Below are 18,898 nucleotides of genomic sequence, written 5' to 3' on the forward strand. Positions count from 1 at the left end.
TTTATATATTTATGTTCATTTAAGAAAATATTAGTATTGATGTATTATTTTGAAATATACAGTTAATAAGTTTGGGTTATTTAAAATTTATAATGAGAAAAACGTATGTATTTTCAGTATTACCGTAGACAAGCATCTACATAAGACTGTTAAATTGTTATTTTATATCAAACAACTTTTATAATACTCATTTTTATTGTTATAATATTTTATAAATTTTAAAGAATATGACAAAAAAGACATTGTAGGTATTGAAGGGGGATCTCTATGAGGAGTTGGGGTACAAAAGGAAAACAAGGATGTGATAATTCTATTTACTTAAAATATGTTTTTAAATGTTAACGAATTCAGATAAATTGAAATCATGTAACTTTTCTCATTATAATACAATAAAACTTTTAAAAAAAGTGACTAATAAATGGCAAATACCAGAAAGGCCTTTTAGGCTCCTTGGGCCTTTTTTTCAGGTCTTTCTCTTTATTTCTTACTAGTAACATAGATCCAATCTAACAAAACCCTTACCCTTAGGTAAGATTCTAAGATCCCCAGGAAACAACCATGGACTCACAGAACCCTGCATATGCATGTTCCCAGGCACACATACCTGTGATAAAATTCAATTTATAAAACACCGAGAGTAACAACTTAATACAAAACAATCACAAAGTCCCCAAAAAGGAGTTGCATGAATGTCTCAGCACTTCTCGTAATGTCTTCTTGTCTCCCTTTTCAGTTACTCTTTTCAGATACTCTCTCCTCGGGTTCAAGAATACGCTACCTGAATACAAGGGCTGAGACAAGCACCTGATAGCCCACAGCAGATCTGATAACCAAAACACAGCTGGATAGTGGCAAACTGCCTGGACCTTCTGGGCAAAGACTCACCACAAACTATTCCCATCTCAATCCTTACTCAGAACACACACATCTTAAAATGGGCAAATTCCCATTTGGTATTTTCAGAGCAGTTTGACATTGCTAGTCACCTTAGCAATGAGGAGACTAGTGTTATTATGCTACATGCAACTTAAGAATACAGAAATGTGCCCAGTAGCTCATCCCTGAGGCCTTACGCGAAAGACATAATTATCCTCACACGTAAGGCTCTCAAAGAGCTAAGTGGCAGAGTCAAGCTTCAGCCTTCAAGATCAGGCCTGTAGTGCAACTGCTACACAGTGAAGCTTGAGTACGAAGATGTATCAAATCTGACTAGCAAAATTTCAAACGGTTGGTGGCAGGAAATATGGAAGCAGATACAGATATTTTTTAATAGTGCATTTAGATACTGAAGCAATTTGGCAAAAGATTATCAAAATTTAAAATAGGCACATAGCACACCCCACAACAAATATGCAACTTGTTAAGATTTAGTTGTTTTTATTTAATATGTGTATGTGTTTGGCCTTCGTGTGTGTATGTGACCCACATGCATGCTGAATGCCTTCAGTGCTCAGAGAGGCCATCAAATGCCCTGGAACCAGAGTTAAGGATGGTTCGTGAGCCATCACTAGAGGTACTTGGAACTGAACCAAGGTCCTCTGGAAAAGAAATGCTCCTAACTAGGGAGCCATCTCTCCAGCCCCTCAGACATACAACTTTTCAGCTGACTCTTCTATTCCAGAAATACAGCCTTCACAAACATTCTCAAAGATCCAGGTGTGATGGTGCATACATTTAATCCCAGCACTGGGGAGGCAGAAGCAAGCAGATCTCTAGGAGTTTAATAAGTCAGCCTGGTGTACATAGCAAGTTCCAGGGCAATATAATGGAACCCATCTCAATAAAAGTCAGTGATGTCTACACACAGATGTACAAAGCAATAATGTTGAAATAGCCAGAGAGAGAAAAAAAAATCACATAAGTCAAGGTGCCATCCAGGAGGAAATATTGTCATTGTAATATATCCAGGCTATTAAAGGGCCTATAACCTTTAAAAATGGATTTCCAAGTTGTAGAAATACGTAGAAAAAACTTTAAACATAAGAATAATGAAAAGTAGTCATTGCAGAGTAACATAAACTACTCTTTGTTTATTTGAAAAACTAGTGTAAAAAAAGTGTAAATTCACAAGGCCAGGTGTAGATCTCTAATGTTTCATGAAAAAGAGAGAGAGAGAGAGAGAGAGAGAGAGAGAAAGGAAAGAAGGACTGAAGGAAGGAAGAAAGGAAAGGGGTGGGGTGAGCATCACACTGTGTTAAAAAAGAAAGAAACAAAAGAACAGACAGTGAGTATCAGATAGCTATATCTAGAACAGCAGGATTCTTCTTCTTCTTCTTCTCCTTCCTCTTCTTCCTTCTCCTCCTTCCTCTCCTTCCTCCTCTTCTTCTTCTCCCCCCACCTCATAAAAACAAACACCCAGCCTGAAAGAAGTTGGTTTTTTAAAAGTATTCATGCATTATTTATTTATAAAGCATCCATACAACAAGGTCATTTTTTAATACCGTCACAAATACAGGCAGTATATAAAGTAAGCCTGGAGCCATGTAATGGCTCATTATTGGTAACTGGTGAACAAAACTTCGATGGTTTTTATAAAATACTAACTGGTATGTGAAAGCAGACAGGGGACTATCTAGTGGGGAGGTTGGCAAGAGGGGCGGGGGTGGGGGGAAGGGCCCTGCATCATAGGAAGGAATGTGATTGAGGGTGAGGGAACTGACACTATAATAATACCTTATCATGAAAATGTCTTAAGTTCACATGATGTAGTTAAAAAATAAGTTAAAAAAAAAAGCAGTATTTGCAGTTGGCCAAATACTCTTACTACCCACACTTACTTAAGTAAAAAAAAAATATAAAATTTTATTTATACGTTTAAGAGCCTCATTTCCTTTTTCTTGACTAATAGACATACAAAATTACAATGGAGTAATAAAAGAACCAAAAATCCCAATAAACCAATAGGCAAATTCATCATAAACTGACTGAAAAGAGGCTCAAAACACTGCTGTTGGTTTTTCTTTGCCAACATTATTGTGGTACCCTGGCAATCGGAAGCAGGGCTCAGCTCTGTGGTTCTGTGTGTGCAGTCATCGCTGAGGTTTGTAGAGCACCCCCTCGTATCTGAGCTCCCCAGGTTACTGAAGCTACCACACTGAACAAGATCCCCAGTTGCTCTGATGAAGTGGTGCGAGAATGTAACCTCGGACCATTTGAATCCTACTGTCCAGCAAGCTCCCTCTTAACCGGTTAGAATGCTGGCCAGGAGCCTCATTCACAGACTCATCTCCCAAGTCTATAAAGTCAATCAACTGGACTGAGGTGCTACAAGAGCCTCAGGTCCTGACAAAGCTGTGACGGACTCCAGATGAAAAAGAAAGCATTTCAGGGAGTCTTAGCCTTCTTGTCAGGTGTAGTGTTTTCCCGGGTCACTGAATTTCCCTCTTCTCTTCACTTCCACAAAACAGTTCTGCTCAGTTTGTTCAGTTTCTGATACTGACGTCTGTTTTCGTGGTCTCATGCAAGTAAGGAGGCTTCTGGGAATCTCGGGAGAGCTGCATGCATGTGATTGGTACAGAGCCCAGCAGCTTGGACAGGAAATGACAGCCCCATGCATGTTGGTGCATCCCCACTACACACAGGACACACACACACACACACACACACACACACACACGCGCGCATGTGCGTATGCACATCATTATCAGCATCATCAGGCAGGCTTGACAGTCTCAGGTACAGCTCAGTAGGAGGTTTTAACACTGGTTGAGCTTGAAGAGTAGGAGCTGGACTTCCTGGAGAACTTGTTGGAGGTGAGCGATATTTGCATGCGATTCACAGTGCGGACACTTCGGCAGAGGAGCGCGTTTCTGGCATGATCCCTGAAATCTTTCGAGACAAAATAATAGACAAAGGGGTCTATGCAGCTGTTGAGGGTCGACAGGCAGAGGGCGACGAGGTAGAGGGCATAGACGTGGCTCTGCCTCTGGGTTTTGATTAGGAAATAATGCACTACGAGCAGAAGGTTGCTAGGAGCGAAGCAGATGAAGTACATGGCCAGCACGGTGATGATAAGTCGGATAGCCCTCCACCTTTTCTTCTCCGAGTGCTCATCCATGGCAGAAGAACTGAGTGTTTTGATCATGAGCACATAGGCAGACGCAGTAAGGAGGGCCGGGAACAGAAAGACTCCAATGGCCAGGGAGAGGAAGTAATTGAACATGTCCCCCACCAATACTTCCTCAGGCAGCACATCATAACAGGTGGTGATGTTCAAGGCCGGAATGTAGATGGTCTGTTTCATGATATACAAAGGGATGGTGACCAGAAAAATCAGAAGCCAGATTGCCAGGGAGATGCCAACAGCAATGTTTGCCTTCTTCCTGGAGTGTCCCATGGGGTTTACGATCACCCAGTACCTCTGCACGCTGAGGCAGGTCATGAAAAGGATGGAGCAATACATGTTGCCATAGAAAAAGCCAATGAGCACTTTGCACAGGATCTCGCCATAGGTCCAGTTGTTGCCATGTAGGTGGTACGCAATCTTCAGGGGGAACCAGATGACAGAGAGGAGGTCGGCCAAGGCCAGGTTGGCCATGTAAATCACGGCAGGGTGTTTCTTCTTCGTTCGGAAAAGGAAGATCCAGAGGGCCATGCCATTACTGGGCAAGCCAATCACAAATACAATAATGTAGATGACCGGAAGAAAGACAGTGGTCAGCTTCCCAGTGAGGATGGACGCAGAGAATTCATCGATGGAAAAGCCTGGTTCTACCGGAACCCCTTTCCCAGTGATTGGAGGCGGGGTTTCCAATCTGCCAATAAGACTTCTTCCTTTATTGTTGGGTCCTGTTCAAAGAAAGCAGAGCAGAGTCATTACTGAGATAAATGGTTTAACAATAGGGCTGCTGTGCTTTAAATGCAATATCCCAGATGAACACAGACACATGCTATTAGAGTATACAGAGAGTATTCTCTCTCTCTCTCTCTCTCTCTCTCTCTCTCTCTCTCTCTCTCTCTCTGTCTCTTTTGGTTTTTCAATACATGGTTTTTCTGTATAGCTCTGGCTGTTCTGGAACTCACTCTGTAGACCAGGCTGGCCTCGAACTCAGAAATCCGCCTGCCTCTGCCTCCCAAGTGCTAGGATTAAAGGCGTGTGCCACCACTGCCCATCAAGAATATTCTCTTTGAGTGACCGTACTGGGCAGGGCGGTTAGTGGCAGATGAGGTCTAATTCTTGTGTGTGTTGGGCAAGTATTTTACAGCTGAGCTATATCTTTAGTCCCAGCAATGGTATTTCATTAACAGTGAGAGTTTTGGGTGCTGTATAGGATAGTGACTTCTAGGGATCTTAAGACTGACAGGATTTCATTTTATTTTCTTTAAATAGTTACACTCATTAGTTCTTTTATTTAATCACACAACCATCAGCAGTCTTTGATGGGTCAGTTAGTAAAGACGGAAAGATGGATGAATGGATGGATAGATAGATCAGTCTAGAACCGTGTGGTGACTCTTCCCGAGTCTCTAGTGAGTAAGACAGCCTTGTCTTGCCATCAGCTGTTTCTGTTCTCATTTTCTAGTGTACATCTATCCTACTCTGGTCCATCCTAGCTGTCAACCACACCCTGTCCCAGGGGCCAGCCTAGGGAGATCCTAGAACCAGGGGGCATCCCATTCTCCACCCATAAGAAATACTATAATGGGTAGGTATTCCCCCACCTCTCTGCTGGCTTCATAAACATCCTCCCACAGAGCTCAGTTGGCAGGCAAGCCTTTTAGCAACAAGGCCACAGTACTGACGGCACCAAATGTACATGCTCTGACTTTCGAGCATCCAATAGCAACTTTAACTTAGGGTGCTTCCTTCATACTATGAACTGAACATTCAAAACCACAAATAACCCTGGGTGTGGTCAGATATGCCTATAGTCTCAGCTATTTGGAAAGCTGAGGTAAATGGATTGTTTTAGCTTAAGGAATCTAAGACCAGTCTGGGTGACATAGTGAGATTCCATCAAAAGCCAGGAGAAACAGAACAAACCTACCAACCAGTGACTGGCAAGCCCATTCTTCATCCTGCCCCATCCTGTATTCCCAAATAGACCTGAAGGAGGAAGGAAGGACACTAAAGAATTTTACTTTAATGATGAGCCTGAGGCCTCTACCATCTGGAAACACCTGAACATGGTTCCTGTGCCAAGGAAGACAGTGTATGCCTCTCCCGACTTTCTCTAATGTATTGTGTGCTCAGTTATCTGATCCGCTTCTGGCTCCAGACCCAGGTTCTACAGGACTGTTCGCTTCTGTAGGTTTCACCAAGTAGGGCTGTCAGAGTACGAGGGAGTGGGAGGAGCCTTGGCGGTTACAGACATCAGCAGCTCACTTTCCACCCACTATAGAAAAATGAAGGCACCCCCTACCCCAAAAAGGTGGTGTCCACATCCTAATCCCCAGTAGACAAAGATCTCGGCAACCCTAACGTACAATCGGAAGAACACTATCCTGGTTATCCACTCAGGCCCTCAATCCAATGACAGTGGTCTTTTCAGAAAACAGAGGGAAGTTGAGGACAGAAAAGAAGAAAACAGCAGAGAAAGCAACGTGACGGACAATGGGAACAAAGGCTGGGAAACTGTGCCAGAACAAGCCAAGGGACACCAGCCTGGATGCTGGAGATGGACAGGTTCTCTCTCCCCCACCACTTTCATTCCAGACCCCTCACTTTAGAACCAAGAGAGGAATATCTGTTGTTGTATAGCACCGCTCATCACGGTGTCCTTAGGAAAATAAACACATTCAATGTGGACATATGTCCATTGTTTCGATTTCTTCTATAACTGTTTAAAAATTAAGATGGGGGTAAGGGGGCTGGAGAAATGGTTTAGCGGTTACGAGCACTGGCTCTTTCAGAGGTCCTGAGTTCAATTCCCAGCAACCAAAATGGTGGTTTCACGTCCCAAAATTAAACAGTTGTTATGTGGGGAGATTAGGTTTTAGCTTAGTTCATTGCCAGAGCTGTGGGTTGTTTTTGTTGTTGCTGTTTTGGGGGTTTTTTTTGTTTTTGTTTTTGTTTTTGTTTTTTCAAGACAGGGTTTCTCTGTGTAGCCCTGGCTGTCCTGGAACTCACTATGTAGACCAGGCTGGCCTCGAACTCAGAAATCCACCTGCCTCTGCCTCCCAAGTGTTGGGATTAAAGGTGTTCGCCACCACTGCCAGCTCAGAGCTGTGGTTTTGTTCGCTAGCCCCCACCGCACCTAACTGATACTACAAGTTAGAACCCACAGACATCAGCCCCATCTGCATGGCTTCTACCTTTCCTCAAACAGAAGATCTAAACTTTTAAATTTAACACACTAAAAGTCACTTTCTTTAATTAGCTCCTCTTTCAATAATTTACATAATCACTTGTATTAATGTCAACATGTTCTGCCAGCCCTTTAGAAGGATTACAAAAAAAAAAAAAAAACAACTCTTAAATCCTCTACAGCTGCCCAGAGGGAGGGGGTGTATATAGCACAGCTGGACCCTGTGAGCAATGGGCTAGTGCTCACCCAGGCCTGACACAGCCCACTAGGTGTATTGGTGGTTAATTTTCTGTTGCTATGACAAAACATGATAAGCAAGGCAATTTTCAGAAGGAAAATGTTATTTGGGCCTACAGTTCCGGAGTGCTCAGAGTGTATCTTCTCAGTGGGGAGACAGGGCTGCAAGCTGCAGGCATGGGTGGCAGGAACTGGAATACCGGAACTCACACCTTCAAGCACAAGCACAAAGCAGAGGGGGAAAATAAAAAAGTAGTGGAGCCGTTAACCTCAAAGCCTGCCCCAGGGAACTTGCTTCCCCTAGCAACACCACACCTTCCCGACAGGACCACTCACTAGAGACCTGGTATTCAAATATCTGAGCCTATGGGGGACATCTGCATTCAAACAGTGAGGAACCTTGAACTTCTGCAGGCAGTGGCTGAGGTTTTAGAGTTCTAGAAAGGAAATCAGAAAAGGAAAATCAATTTTCTTCTGTTCCCAAAGAAAGTTACATAATGTTCTCTTAAAAAAAGGAAAGGCTCTAAGCTTCTCTATTACCTTTTCACAGCTAAGAAGGTCGCAATAAGAGGTGATAAGACACTAAAGAAATCTTGCTGGAATGGACTCTGACCTCGTTGTGATCAGAGTACATCTGTGCAGATGTGACAAAGAGATAAAAAGTGAGCAGCTAAGGGTGGCAAGATGGCTCAGTGAGTGAAGGTGCTTGGTGGCAAGTGGGTACACCTGACTCTGAACCCCAGAAGGCACATGGTTGAGAGAAACAAGTCCCACACCACAAGCTGTCTGCTTACCTCCCTAAGCACACAATGGCATGTTCACACACACACACACACACACACACACACACACACACACACACACACACACACGGAGGGGTAACTATACACAACATACATATATATTCCTCACAGTTGTGGTGGATGGAAATTGGGGTCGGAGGAGAGTGCATGGTTAGGATCTGGTGAGAGCCCTCTCTCTCCCAGGCTGTGGACTGCCTGCTCCACCTGCATCCTCATAAGCCTTAGGTGTCTTGCTGTTAGGATTCAGGACATAACTAAGGGAGGAAGTGTTTCTTTTGGCTCGCAGCAGGAATGCCACACGGGCAGTCACACTTTATCTGCAGGAGAGGGGTGGTAGACATGGCTGCTGCTGGTCAGCTTGCCTTCTCCTCTCATGCAGGCTTGGACTCCAGCCAACGGAACGGGTGCCCCATCACAGTCTTCCCTCCTCAATTAAAACTGTTCTGGCAGGGCAGTGGTGGTGCACACCTTTCATCCTAGTTCGTGGGAGGCAGAGGGAAGTGACTTTCTGAGATAGAGGTCAGCCTGGTCTACAGAGTGAGCTCTAGGACAACCAGAGCTATAAGGAGAAACTCTGTCTTTGGGGAAAAAAAACCAGGACATTAAAAAAAACTGTTCTGAAAATGCCTCTTGGATACACCCACAGGTATGTTTTTGTGATGATTCCAATCCAGTCAAGTCCACAGCTAAGATCAACCACAATACCCAAGGAAAACATATTCAGAAAACAACTTGTACATTAGCAGTACATTAACACTCAAAGCAGCATTATTATCCAGCTCTAGATGGCAACAACCCAAAAATCTATCACCAGAAGAACAAATAAAACAAGAAGTGCCCACAATGGAATGGCACCTAGCAATGAAAAGAAAGATCAAGTCCTGAAGCCAGACATGGTAGTGCATGCTTGCCCCAGCACTTGGCAAGCTGAGGTGTGGGAATTGTTTAAGCCTAGGAATTTGATAGCAGGCTGCCCCAGCAGAGCTAGAACCCATCTCAGAAACAAAACAGGCTGGAGTATAGTTCAGCTGCTGCATGCCTGGAGGGCTTCTACCAGAAGCCGGAAGTCTGATCGCTAGTACCCTATAACACTGGGTATGGTAGGTAAGCCTGCACTAACCACAGCACTTGCATGAGGATCGGAACTTCAATGTCACCCTTCACTACATGGCTAACTTTGAGTAAGAGTTCAAGGCCATCACGAGCCTTATGAGACTCAGAGATTCAAACACACAAACAACATAACCAAACATGCTGGGCATGGTAGTGGTAGCAAATGTCCATAATTTCTGATCAAAGAAAAGAAGAAAAAGAAAGTAAGGACATAGGTTGTTGATGCATGTTGCGAAATGGGTAAGCCTTGAAAAAAAAAAACCATTAAAATAAGAAGCCAGTTATAGAGGCCCATACATTATGTGAATCTATACATATCAAATATCTAGAACAGGCAATAGGTAGAAAGTTGACCCAGGGCTGGCTATGGGAAGACCGTCATGCAACAGCAAAGGTGATTCCTGTGCTCAAAATTGTTCAAATTGACCACAGGGTCAACCCCAATTCTATATCAAAAGGCACTAGACTCTCTTTAAATGGGCTAATTTATTTTTAAAGATTTATTTATTTGTTATATGTAAGTACATTGTAGCTGTCTTCAGACACTCCAGAAGAGGGCATCAGATCTTGTTACTAATGGTTGTGAGCCACCATGTGGTTGCTGGGATTTGAACTCGGGACCTTCGGAAGAGCAGTCAATGCTCATAACTGCTGAGCCATCTCACCAGCCCTAAATGGGCTAATTGTGTGTTGTGAAAATTATTTGGCATAGAGACCCTAATAAAGCTATTAAAAGTAACATAGAAAGACAGGCTGAGGGTAGAGATGAAACATACCTAGCCAAGGGTTATGATCACTGCGGTTGTGATGGGTACCAAAAACGACATTAAATAAGAATGTTAAAATAAAGAGAAAAGAGGAACAACATTAAAACAAAGAAAGTACGGCTTGGATTAAAAGTAAACACAACTTTAAAAAGGAAGAATAGGAGGAAGAGCAGGAGGAGGAGGAGGAGGAGGAGGAAGAGGAGGAGGAGGAGGAGGAAGAGGAGGAGGAGGAGGAGGAAGAGGAGGAGGAGGAAGAGGAGGAGGAGGCATCGTCCTTAGATTCCTCAAACCCTGTGCAGATATACCACTCTAAGGGCTGGGGATGCACCTCAGTGGTGAAATGTTTGCCCAGCATGGACAAGGCTTGATTTCAAGGCTGCCTCCCCAAACCTCTCACAAAATAGAGTTGGGAATCCCAGCTTTAAACACTAAGAGTCTGAGGCAGGAGACCCAGACAAGTCTGGGCTATACAGCAAGATCTTGAATCCAAAACAAAAACAACACACAAAAACAGTAGCAGCCATTCACATGAAACCATTAAGCCACTCCGTGACCCAGTCCAAAGGTCCGTGAGGCAAGGGCTCTGTCCTTTCTGTATTGCATACCAAGCCACTGGTGTCCCTGACGCTAGATGTAAACCAGGCTCAGAGTTTCAAAACTGAGCAAGAGACTACAGGTGACTGCGTGCGAAGTGGGGACACACGCGGAGTGCCTGGCTCCGAGCGCATCTTATTGTAGGGCTACAGTCAACAGTTCCTGCCAAGCATACAAAAACATACACCCACTCCTGTTCGAGGCCACACCCAGCCCCCACGACTGCCAAACAGGAAACAGGCCTGTGTATCAGCCTGCTCCTAAGTTACTATACCCCTAGTCCTAAGATTAGATACTAACCTCCCTACAGGAAATATACAGTCAACTGTAAACAAGAACCGATAAAATAATATGCTCTCATCTGCATCCTAAGACTCTAATGTACATTATTTGAAAAACCTTAAATCTAGGATCTTCTCACCAAGCTATAAAAAGGCGTGTTTCCTTGAAGCAGAACAAGGGGAGAAGAGCAAACCTTACTCTTTCGGTCTTAGGTTTTCGGCCACCCAGAGTGCAAGCTGATATGATCTTTTAAAAAGTCATTTGGCAAATATATCAAAAGTTAAAATGTACTAGTTCCTGACCTGCGATTCACTTGCAGGAATCTGTCTCGCACTTGACCCCGTCGTGGAGAACATTCGTTGAATCATTGTCTAACCATGGTACAAAATAATCATCTCCATGTCAAAAAGGGACTATTTCAGTAGTTTATGGGCGCTATAATGCCCCTACAAAACATGGACAGAAGAAGTCTGTCTTCTGACTGTGTATAGATTTATTATCGAAATGCAAATAAATCATAGGACAGCTGCTGCAGAATGGTCCTTCTGTGGCTTAAAGAAGAAGGACGGTTGGTGGCGGACTTGCTCTCAATGTCTTGGCCCTTCCCCAGAGTTTTTTTTATCAATTCTTGGGAGCACAGGCTGGGGGAAAAAAGGTTTCAGTTGCTATTCATCCTTCCCTAAATACACTTTTAGCAAACTTTGTAAACTCTTTTTATTTTTCCGAAGAGGAACTGTTTTCTTCAACATTTGTCCAGATAATAAAACCATAAGAAAGTCAAATATAGACTTCATGAGGTCTGAGCGATCAAGGTTAATTAGTAACAGGAGGAAGACAAAGGGGACCAAGCATCAACCTCAAGTCCCATCTCCATGTTCACTAGAGTTCTTTTATACTATTATACTACGAGACTTTGGAAACATCCTGTGTGCCTGTTCACAAAACACTAATTTAACAAGATGAAGCCAGGCTTACTGGTGCTGGTCTATAATTGAAGCTACTCAGATAAGGAAGTAGAACTCCAGGTTCAAGGACTGCCTGGGTTACCAAGTAGATTCAAGAAGTATTTGGGCAATTTAAAGAGACTTTGCCTCAAAATAAATGTAAAATTAGAGTTGAGGCTCTAGCTCAGTGACAAAGTGGTTGGTTAATACACAGGAGGTCCTAGGTTTAGTACCTAAATACATAAGCCACAAGTGGAATGTGTATGCATGTTTGTGTGTATCTGCCCATTATTTTAAAGCTGTTAAAATTGTGTTATTGACCTCTATTTGTTAAAATCCTATACTTATACAAGGCTTCCTAATTTGGGAATGTGTATTTTATGTATTTCTCATGTACAAAAGCATGGGAAAGATACAAATCCAAATATTAGTAGTGGCTATTTTAAGTACCAATGTTTAGAACATTTCCATTAAATTTCTCCCTTTTCTGTTTTTTTTTTTTTTCCTTTTCAGTGATGACATATTACTGCTACAATAAAAAAAGAAAGAAAGAAAGAAAATGTTATCGGGAGCTGGAGAGATGGCATTGGCTGCTGTTCCAGAAGATCTGGGTTCATTTCCCAGTACTCAGGTGGGGGCTCACAACTGTCTCTAACTCCAGTTTGAGGGGATCGAATACCCTCATACAGACATGAATGCAGGCAAAAAACACCAGTGCACATAATTTTTTTTAAAAAAAATTACATTTAAAAATGTTGTCTAGGCATGGTGGTGGCATTCCTGTAACCCCATCATTAGGAGACTAGACAAAACTGTTGCAAGTTCAAGGCCAGTGTGGTCAACATAGAGAATTGTGGGCCAACCAGGGATACACAGTGAGACTATTTCAAAGGAAGAAAAAGAAGAGCACAACAAACAAACAAACAAATAAACACCAAAGAAGATCCAGTCACAAAACTAAAATGGACTGACTGTGTGACTAGGGAAATAGCAATGGTCCAGCACTTTCCCAGCTTGTGCCCTGGGTTGGATGCCCAGCACCAGCACCGTAAGAAATCAAGAAACAAATAGATATGGAGATGGAGGGCGGGGCAGGAGAGGGAGATAGTAGTAGTGAATGTGTCTGTCAGTCCCAGGGAAGCTAACTTAAATGTCCTTCACATTCGCAATTCAGTGACTTGTCCCCTCCACCCCCCACCCCCGCACCAATGAGGTTTATCTGTGGTTGGAACTCTTTCCGATTAGGGGTGGAGAAAACCAAGCCCAATCTGCTGTTTAGCAAGTCAAGGAGCACACAGAAAGACCAGACCTGAGCAGTGGTGAGCAAAGCCCGCAAGGTGCCCTGGTTCCTAACCAAAATTAATTTAATTTCAATTGGGAAAAAAACCCTCCCTGTATCTATCTAAAGTCTGTTACTAGACTAACTCCTTAGGAAAGTTACCGGCAATGGAGCATAATTATGCAGAGAGAAAAACCAAGGTGGGATATTAAGTAGTTCGGCTTAATAAGTAACCTGAATTTTTTTTTTATTGTTAAAATCAAGTTCACTGTGTACGTTAGGTACCTCTCTCTCCCAGTCTCCTCACTCTCTAAACAGAGGAAGCCGAATAATCAGGATATGCTTCCTATACTAGGTGAATCATGAAAATAATCACTTCCAATCACTTCTTTTTTAAGTTTGCACACACTAACTTTTGCTCCTGAGTTTTTTTAAATTTCTAACTTTAAACGGAGAGGGGTTAGACTCTCTTCTACAACTTAACGACAAAGTAAAAGTGAGAAATAGCCTTGAAGACTCCAGCAAGTTTAGCTGGGAAATGAAAACGCCAGGCCCGGTTTTGCAGTAGCGCTATCGCAGGCAGTAAACGCCCCCACCCCACCCCACCCCACCGCCTGCAGAGGTCTCCCTGGCTTCGAGAAGCGCCAGTTCGAGCTCACCTGGAGGAGCACCACCCAAACCAGCGGCCGGCCACTGAAGCACCGCCCCGAACCGCTTTCTTGCAGTTCGGTTCCTTGGGCTTGGCAGCCTTAGAGCTAGACCTGGGTGGCTGCCAGTGTGCGCTCCGGGAGGCGGGAAGGTCTCAAAATCGCCAGGCTAGAACGTCACCTGGTCGAAATGTAAGGGTCGGGAAGGTCCCCCTCTACCACCGCGTGACATCCAAAACGCCTGAGATTCGTGCCCAGCGCATCCACTGCGATGCCAGGTACCGTAGCTCTTAGTGGGTCTTGAACACTGTGGTTCAAACCCAAAGAAAGGGTTCAGTGGGTGGGTGCGAGTGCAAGGCGCAAGGTGGGAACTTCCCGGGGCTCGGGCTCCCACTCACTCCACCCAGCAGTGAGCCATCAAATTGCTACACTCCGGGGGTCTAGTAGGACCCGGCGGGCCCTAGTTCACAGGGTCCGCAAAAAAAAAAAAAAAAACTCTTAATAACTCAACTGTTTGCAAAGGAACGACCGCAGGGAGGGGAGGCTGAGTCCTTCCTTATCTCCCCGAACCATGTCGACGAGCAGAGATAGGAAGTGCCCAGACCAGGATTGTTTCTTGCACGTCTTTTGGGGACACTTCTCGGGTGTCCCGGCTGGTTAACCCTGGTTAGGGACCCCCATCAAAGCCACTGAGAGTGCCCAGGGATGCGCGGGGATATGCCCTCCTTCCCCTAGTTCCCCACCAGCCCAGCGCGTTCCTCCGCCGCTCGAGCTCACCCGGTGCAAAGTTCTCGGTCCGGTTGCAGGAGACCGAGGCCGCCAGAAGGGTGATACCTCCCAGCAGCCACGCCAGGCTGAGACTTCGCATCCCCGGACGTGGGGCGGGTGGGCAATCCGCCACCAGTGGTTCGAAACTCGGAGCCCTAGTCGGAGCACAGGGTAGGTACCCTTCCCTTAACACGAGCTTCCCTAAGCCTTCCTGGGGCGGGACCTGTTTCAGTGAAACCGGAGCCCCTGGACTCACAGGTGGGAGGCCACGCCCCTTCGAACGTTTTACGCAGGCTCCTCCCCCGGCCACCTGGCCCAGCACAACCTGCCCACAGCTCCGGTGTGCGGGCCAGCGTCCACTTGGCTGCTGGAATCGCCTGCAGGTGGGGCTGGACTGGTGAGGTGGCTACATTGGAATGCAAATGACAGGAAGGTTGGGACCCAGGGTTCTTAGAGCTTGGGTGACGTCCAAACTATCTTTAACCTTTAATTACTTCAGAGAACCAATGAAGTCATCCTCTTGTGAATGTTAGAAAGTCTAAGCTTTTGTCTTCAGTATTTGGTGTGGATAGCTTTATGGCGTAATGGGCAAAACCGGAGCGATATGAAAGGGGTTTTTGTTGGCTGTTGTTTTGTTGATTGTTATTTTGGTTTGCCTTTTTGCTTTCTTTCTTCCCTACCCACCTGACTTCAAACTTGTGACGATTCTCTAGCCCCGACCTCCTAAGTGCTGGGGTCCCAGAATTGTGCCACCAGTTCTGGGATTAGGTTTTAAGCTCATCTGTTGACCAGTGTCATTAAACAAACCTGGATGTATGGAAAGTACTAACCGCCAATGGTTCAGTACTCTTAACTTGTCTAATGCCCACAGCGCCGTATGTGCCTGCTCCATCTGCCTTCCCATTTTACAGAATAGGAGATGGAACTTAGAATGTTTGCTGCCTCGGGTTACACAGTTCATCGGCACAGTTTGTAAATGTCCCTTCTCATCCAAGCTCAAGTCTGTGACTGAATTTTGTCCACAATTTGTTGCTCTATGCCAGATTCCACTCAGGTCTCTTCTGCGTTGTGATCTCATATTTCAAAGAAATTTATAAGCATGGGTTGGAGTGTGTAGCTCAGCAGTGGAGCATGTGCTTTGCATGTCCAAAGATGAGGGTTAATCTCTACCCCAGAGACAGAGGCAGGAGCATAAAGAGTTGGAGGCCAGTTGGGCTACATAATGAAACCCTATCTTAAAAATAAATTAATAAACTAAATAATAAACAATAAGTAAACTAAGAGATTAAATCAGACTTTACTGTTCAAGAAAACTGTGGGGGGGGTTGTTTTGTTTTAAAGATTTATTTATTTTATGCATATGAGTACACACTGTAGCAGTACAGATAGTTGTGAGCCTTCATCCGGTTGTTGGGAATTGACTTTTAGGACCTCTGCTCGCTCCAGGCAACCCCGCTCACTCCAGCCCAAAGATTGATTTATTATTATAAATAAAAACACGGTAGCTGTCTTCAGACACCCTCATTACCACCATGTGAGCCACCATGTGGTTGCAGGGATTTGAACTCAGAAAGAGCAGTCGGTGCTTTTACCCCCTGAGCCATCTCACAAGCCTGAAAACTGGTTTAAATTACAGAGAAGATTCATCAGCAGAAGAGGCTCGGACAGAGCACAGAAGCAGGCGTCTCCACGGGGAGGGGATGGCACTGTAGGAAGAGCTGACTGCAATCCTGGACAGCTCTTTGAGATGCAGGCAGTGTTAGCAGAAAGGCCACAGTTAGCAGTTTCTCCTGGGTTTGAAGCCATCCGTACCTGGCGTGTTGCAGGGGCTTCCACGCTAGAGGGAAGGATCAGACCGACTCATCCTCTCAGGAGCCTTCAGCAGGGCAGTCACTAAGGACAGGTATTAATATCTGCACACCTTTGAGCCAAATGGTCACTGCCATAGTCCTGTAAGTATGTAGTTTCCATCTGATGAAAGGTCTGGGTCACACCTCAGCATCCCTGACGGATGGTTAGTCTTCTGCCTCTTCATTCTGTCCACACAGGGACTCACACACACCTAGAAATCAAAGGAAGAGAAGCAAATGGTCCTGAACAGGCCATGAAAATAGAATGCTTCCTTTCTGGATGACAGAAATGGTCAGGTAATGGACACTACAGACACACACACATACACACACACACACACACACACACACACACACACACACACACAGAGGAGTGGTCAGAGAAAGCAGCCCAAGGGTTGAGACACTTCTCTTTAATGGCACATCTCTGAGGGGAGTCGCTTATGGCTGTGTCTCAAAAAAGTTTTTTATGGAATGTGAATGGAACTTAGCTTTTTCCTTTGTGTAGATCTTGGGTGTGGTCTGATTTCTCTCCCTCCGCACTTCTATGACCTTGGATAAACTATTCACTCTGTGTTTTGATTCCTCACTTACAGAAATGGGGTTAGCATTTTGTCTGTTTAAAGACACTAGGGATAAAATCGTGGTTCTGAGATGAAGTAGAACAAAAATGTCTTCCTCTTTCCTTTCTCTCTGGAGTATTTACCCCACCCCCTGTACCTCAGCTTTCAGGGTGTGGTTCCAGGACCCACCCTTCGGAAAGTTGACTTCTAAAATCGCAGTGTAATCTAACCTAAACATTCCTCATGTCAATCAATAGGTGAAAGTGGCATACACTGTTAGTCGCAGAACTTGGGAGGCAGAGGCTGTTGGATTTCTGAGTTTGAAACCAACCTGATCAACCTGGTCTCAAACTAAGAGTGAGTTCCAGGACAGCCAGATCTACACAAAGAAATGCTGAGGGGAGGCCCAGGAGAGAGTGAAGCCATGAGTCAGTATCTTAATGTGTTCTTTTTTACATATGTTTATATACTTATGTAGTGTGTGTGTGTGTGTGTGTGTGTGTATGTGTGTGTGTGTGTGTGTATGTGTGTGTGTGTATCTACATACATATGTGACCTTGAACAATTCTAAAGTAGCCAACTATGCCTCCAGGGACCACTGTGCAGCAGTCATGTCCTTTGGGGTGCTTTTTCTACTATAGGGTCCAAGTCCCTTCTCTGGAGGGTTGCGTCACTGATCCTAGGTTGGAACACGGAAACTAACCTCTTTGTTCAAGAAGGCCCATGCCCTGGGTTGCTTGTTAACTGTCCTGATGTATGCTGTTATCTCTGCACACTTACAGAGCCCTTCCCTGCCCTTAACCACCCCAGCTTGGACAATGCTGAGCATACTTAACAGAGTCCCCTTCCGAAAAGGGTCAGGCCACTCCTGAAGACATATACCAATTCATCTCTGCTGTCCCTCCAGTCTTCTGCACCTTGTGTACTTATCACCATTGCCTCTGCCCTCTGGTTAGGATAATGGCTCCTGCCTTGTAGAGTGCTTCTGAGGATTCAGTTTGTTAAATGCCCATGAAGTGCTTCTGAGCACCGTGCCTGGCACAGAAAAGAGAGCCGCTATTTGGTGATTGCCTTCTGTGAGAAATCCTTCTCAGAGAAGCACGTGTAGGTCTCCAGATGCTTCCAAGCTCCACTGACACCGGCATAGGAACTGAGTTTGAATCACCAAAACTTCCAAGTAATGGTTTAGTGAACAATGTTATTAGTTACTAATCTAAAGGAGGTGGTTTATTAATCTGGATGTAGTTCAGGGCTAAAGAGCTTGCCTAGTAGTTCAGGGCTAAAGAGCTTGCCTAGCATGCTCGAGGCTCTGGATTTCATCCCCAGCACCACCACATTAATTCATTAATTAATTAATGTGATTAGAGTGGGGAGGGGAATTTTGAGACAGAGTTTCTCTGTGTAATGTCCTGGAACTCGCTCTGTAAACCAGGCTGGCCTCAAACTCACAGAGATCTGCCTGCCACTGTCTCCCAAGAAGTCAAAATGAACAAATGAAGTATGCTCATAGAAGTCAGTTTGCTGGTGTTTTTCTCAAATCTTGCGGGGTTTTTTTTTTTTTTTTTTTTTTAAATCTGATGATTCATTTGCCTGAAAGGCCTTGAGGTCCTTATTGTATGAATCTGTGAAACACTCAGGAATAGCTAACTCCTGACTGCCTGGGTGTCAGAGACAGGGGACTTCCTGTGGTTTTTCCCACTCACTATAATTTGAAGAGAACATTTAGACTATGAGAGAAAAGGCAGGAAACAAATTCTGCAATTTTTCTTTTTTCTTTCTTTTCTTTTTTTTTCTTTTTTCTTTT

The 18,898-nt window shown here is 44.5% G+C and overlaps 1 protein-coding gene and 1 long non-coding RNA gene across 2 annotated transcripts in view; one reads left to right on the forward strand and one right to left on the reverse strand.

The window, feature by feature from the left end:
• Positions 1 to 2,370: 2,370 nt before the first annotated feature.
• F2rl1 (F2R like trypsin receptor 1) lies at positions 2,371 to 14,922 on the reverse strand. Its single transcript, XM_031360427.1, has 2 exons — positions 14,691 to 14,922; positions 2,371 to 4,788 (listed from the first exon to the last, which is right to left on the reverse strand). Exons 1-2 carry the CDS (start codon positions 14,779 to 14,781, stop codon positions 3,683 to 3,685), a joined length of 1,197 nt encoding a protein of 398 aa, XP_031216287.1. The 5' UTR covers positions 14,782 to 14,922; the 3' UTR covers positions 2,371 to 3,682.
• The window catches only part of LOC116083663, a 5,519-nt gene continuing 639 nt past the window's right edge, over positions 14,019 to 18,898 (forward strand). Inside the window, exons 1-2 of the long non-coding RNA XR_004115842.1 lie at positions 14,019 to 14,191; positions 14,720 to 14,852. This is a non-coding gene — a long non-coding RNA (uncharacterized LOC116083663). The remainder of the gene's footprint in view (positions 14,192 to 14,719; positions 14,853 to 18,898) is intronic.

Source organism: Mastomys coucha, unplaced genomic scaffold (assembly GCF_008632895.1).
Source record: "Mastomys coucha isolate ucsf_1 unplaced genomic scaffold, UCSF_Mcou_1 pScaffold8, whole genome shotgun sequence".
NCBI lineage: Eukaryota > Metazoa > Chordata > Mammalia > Rodentia > Muridae > Mastomys > Mastomys coucha.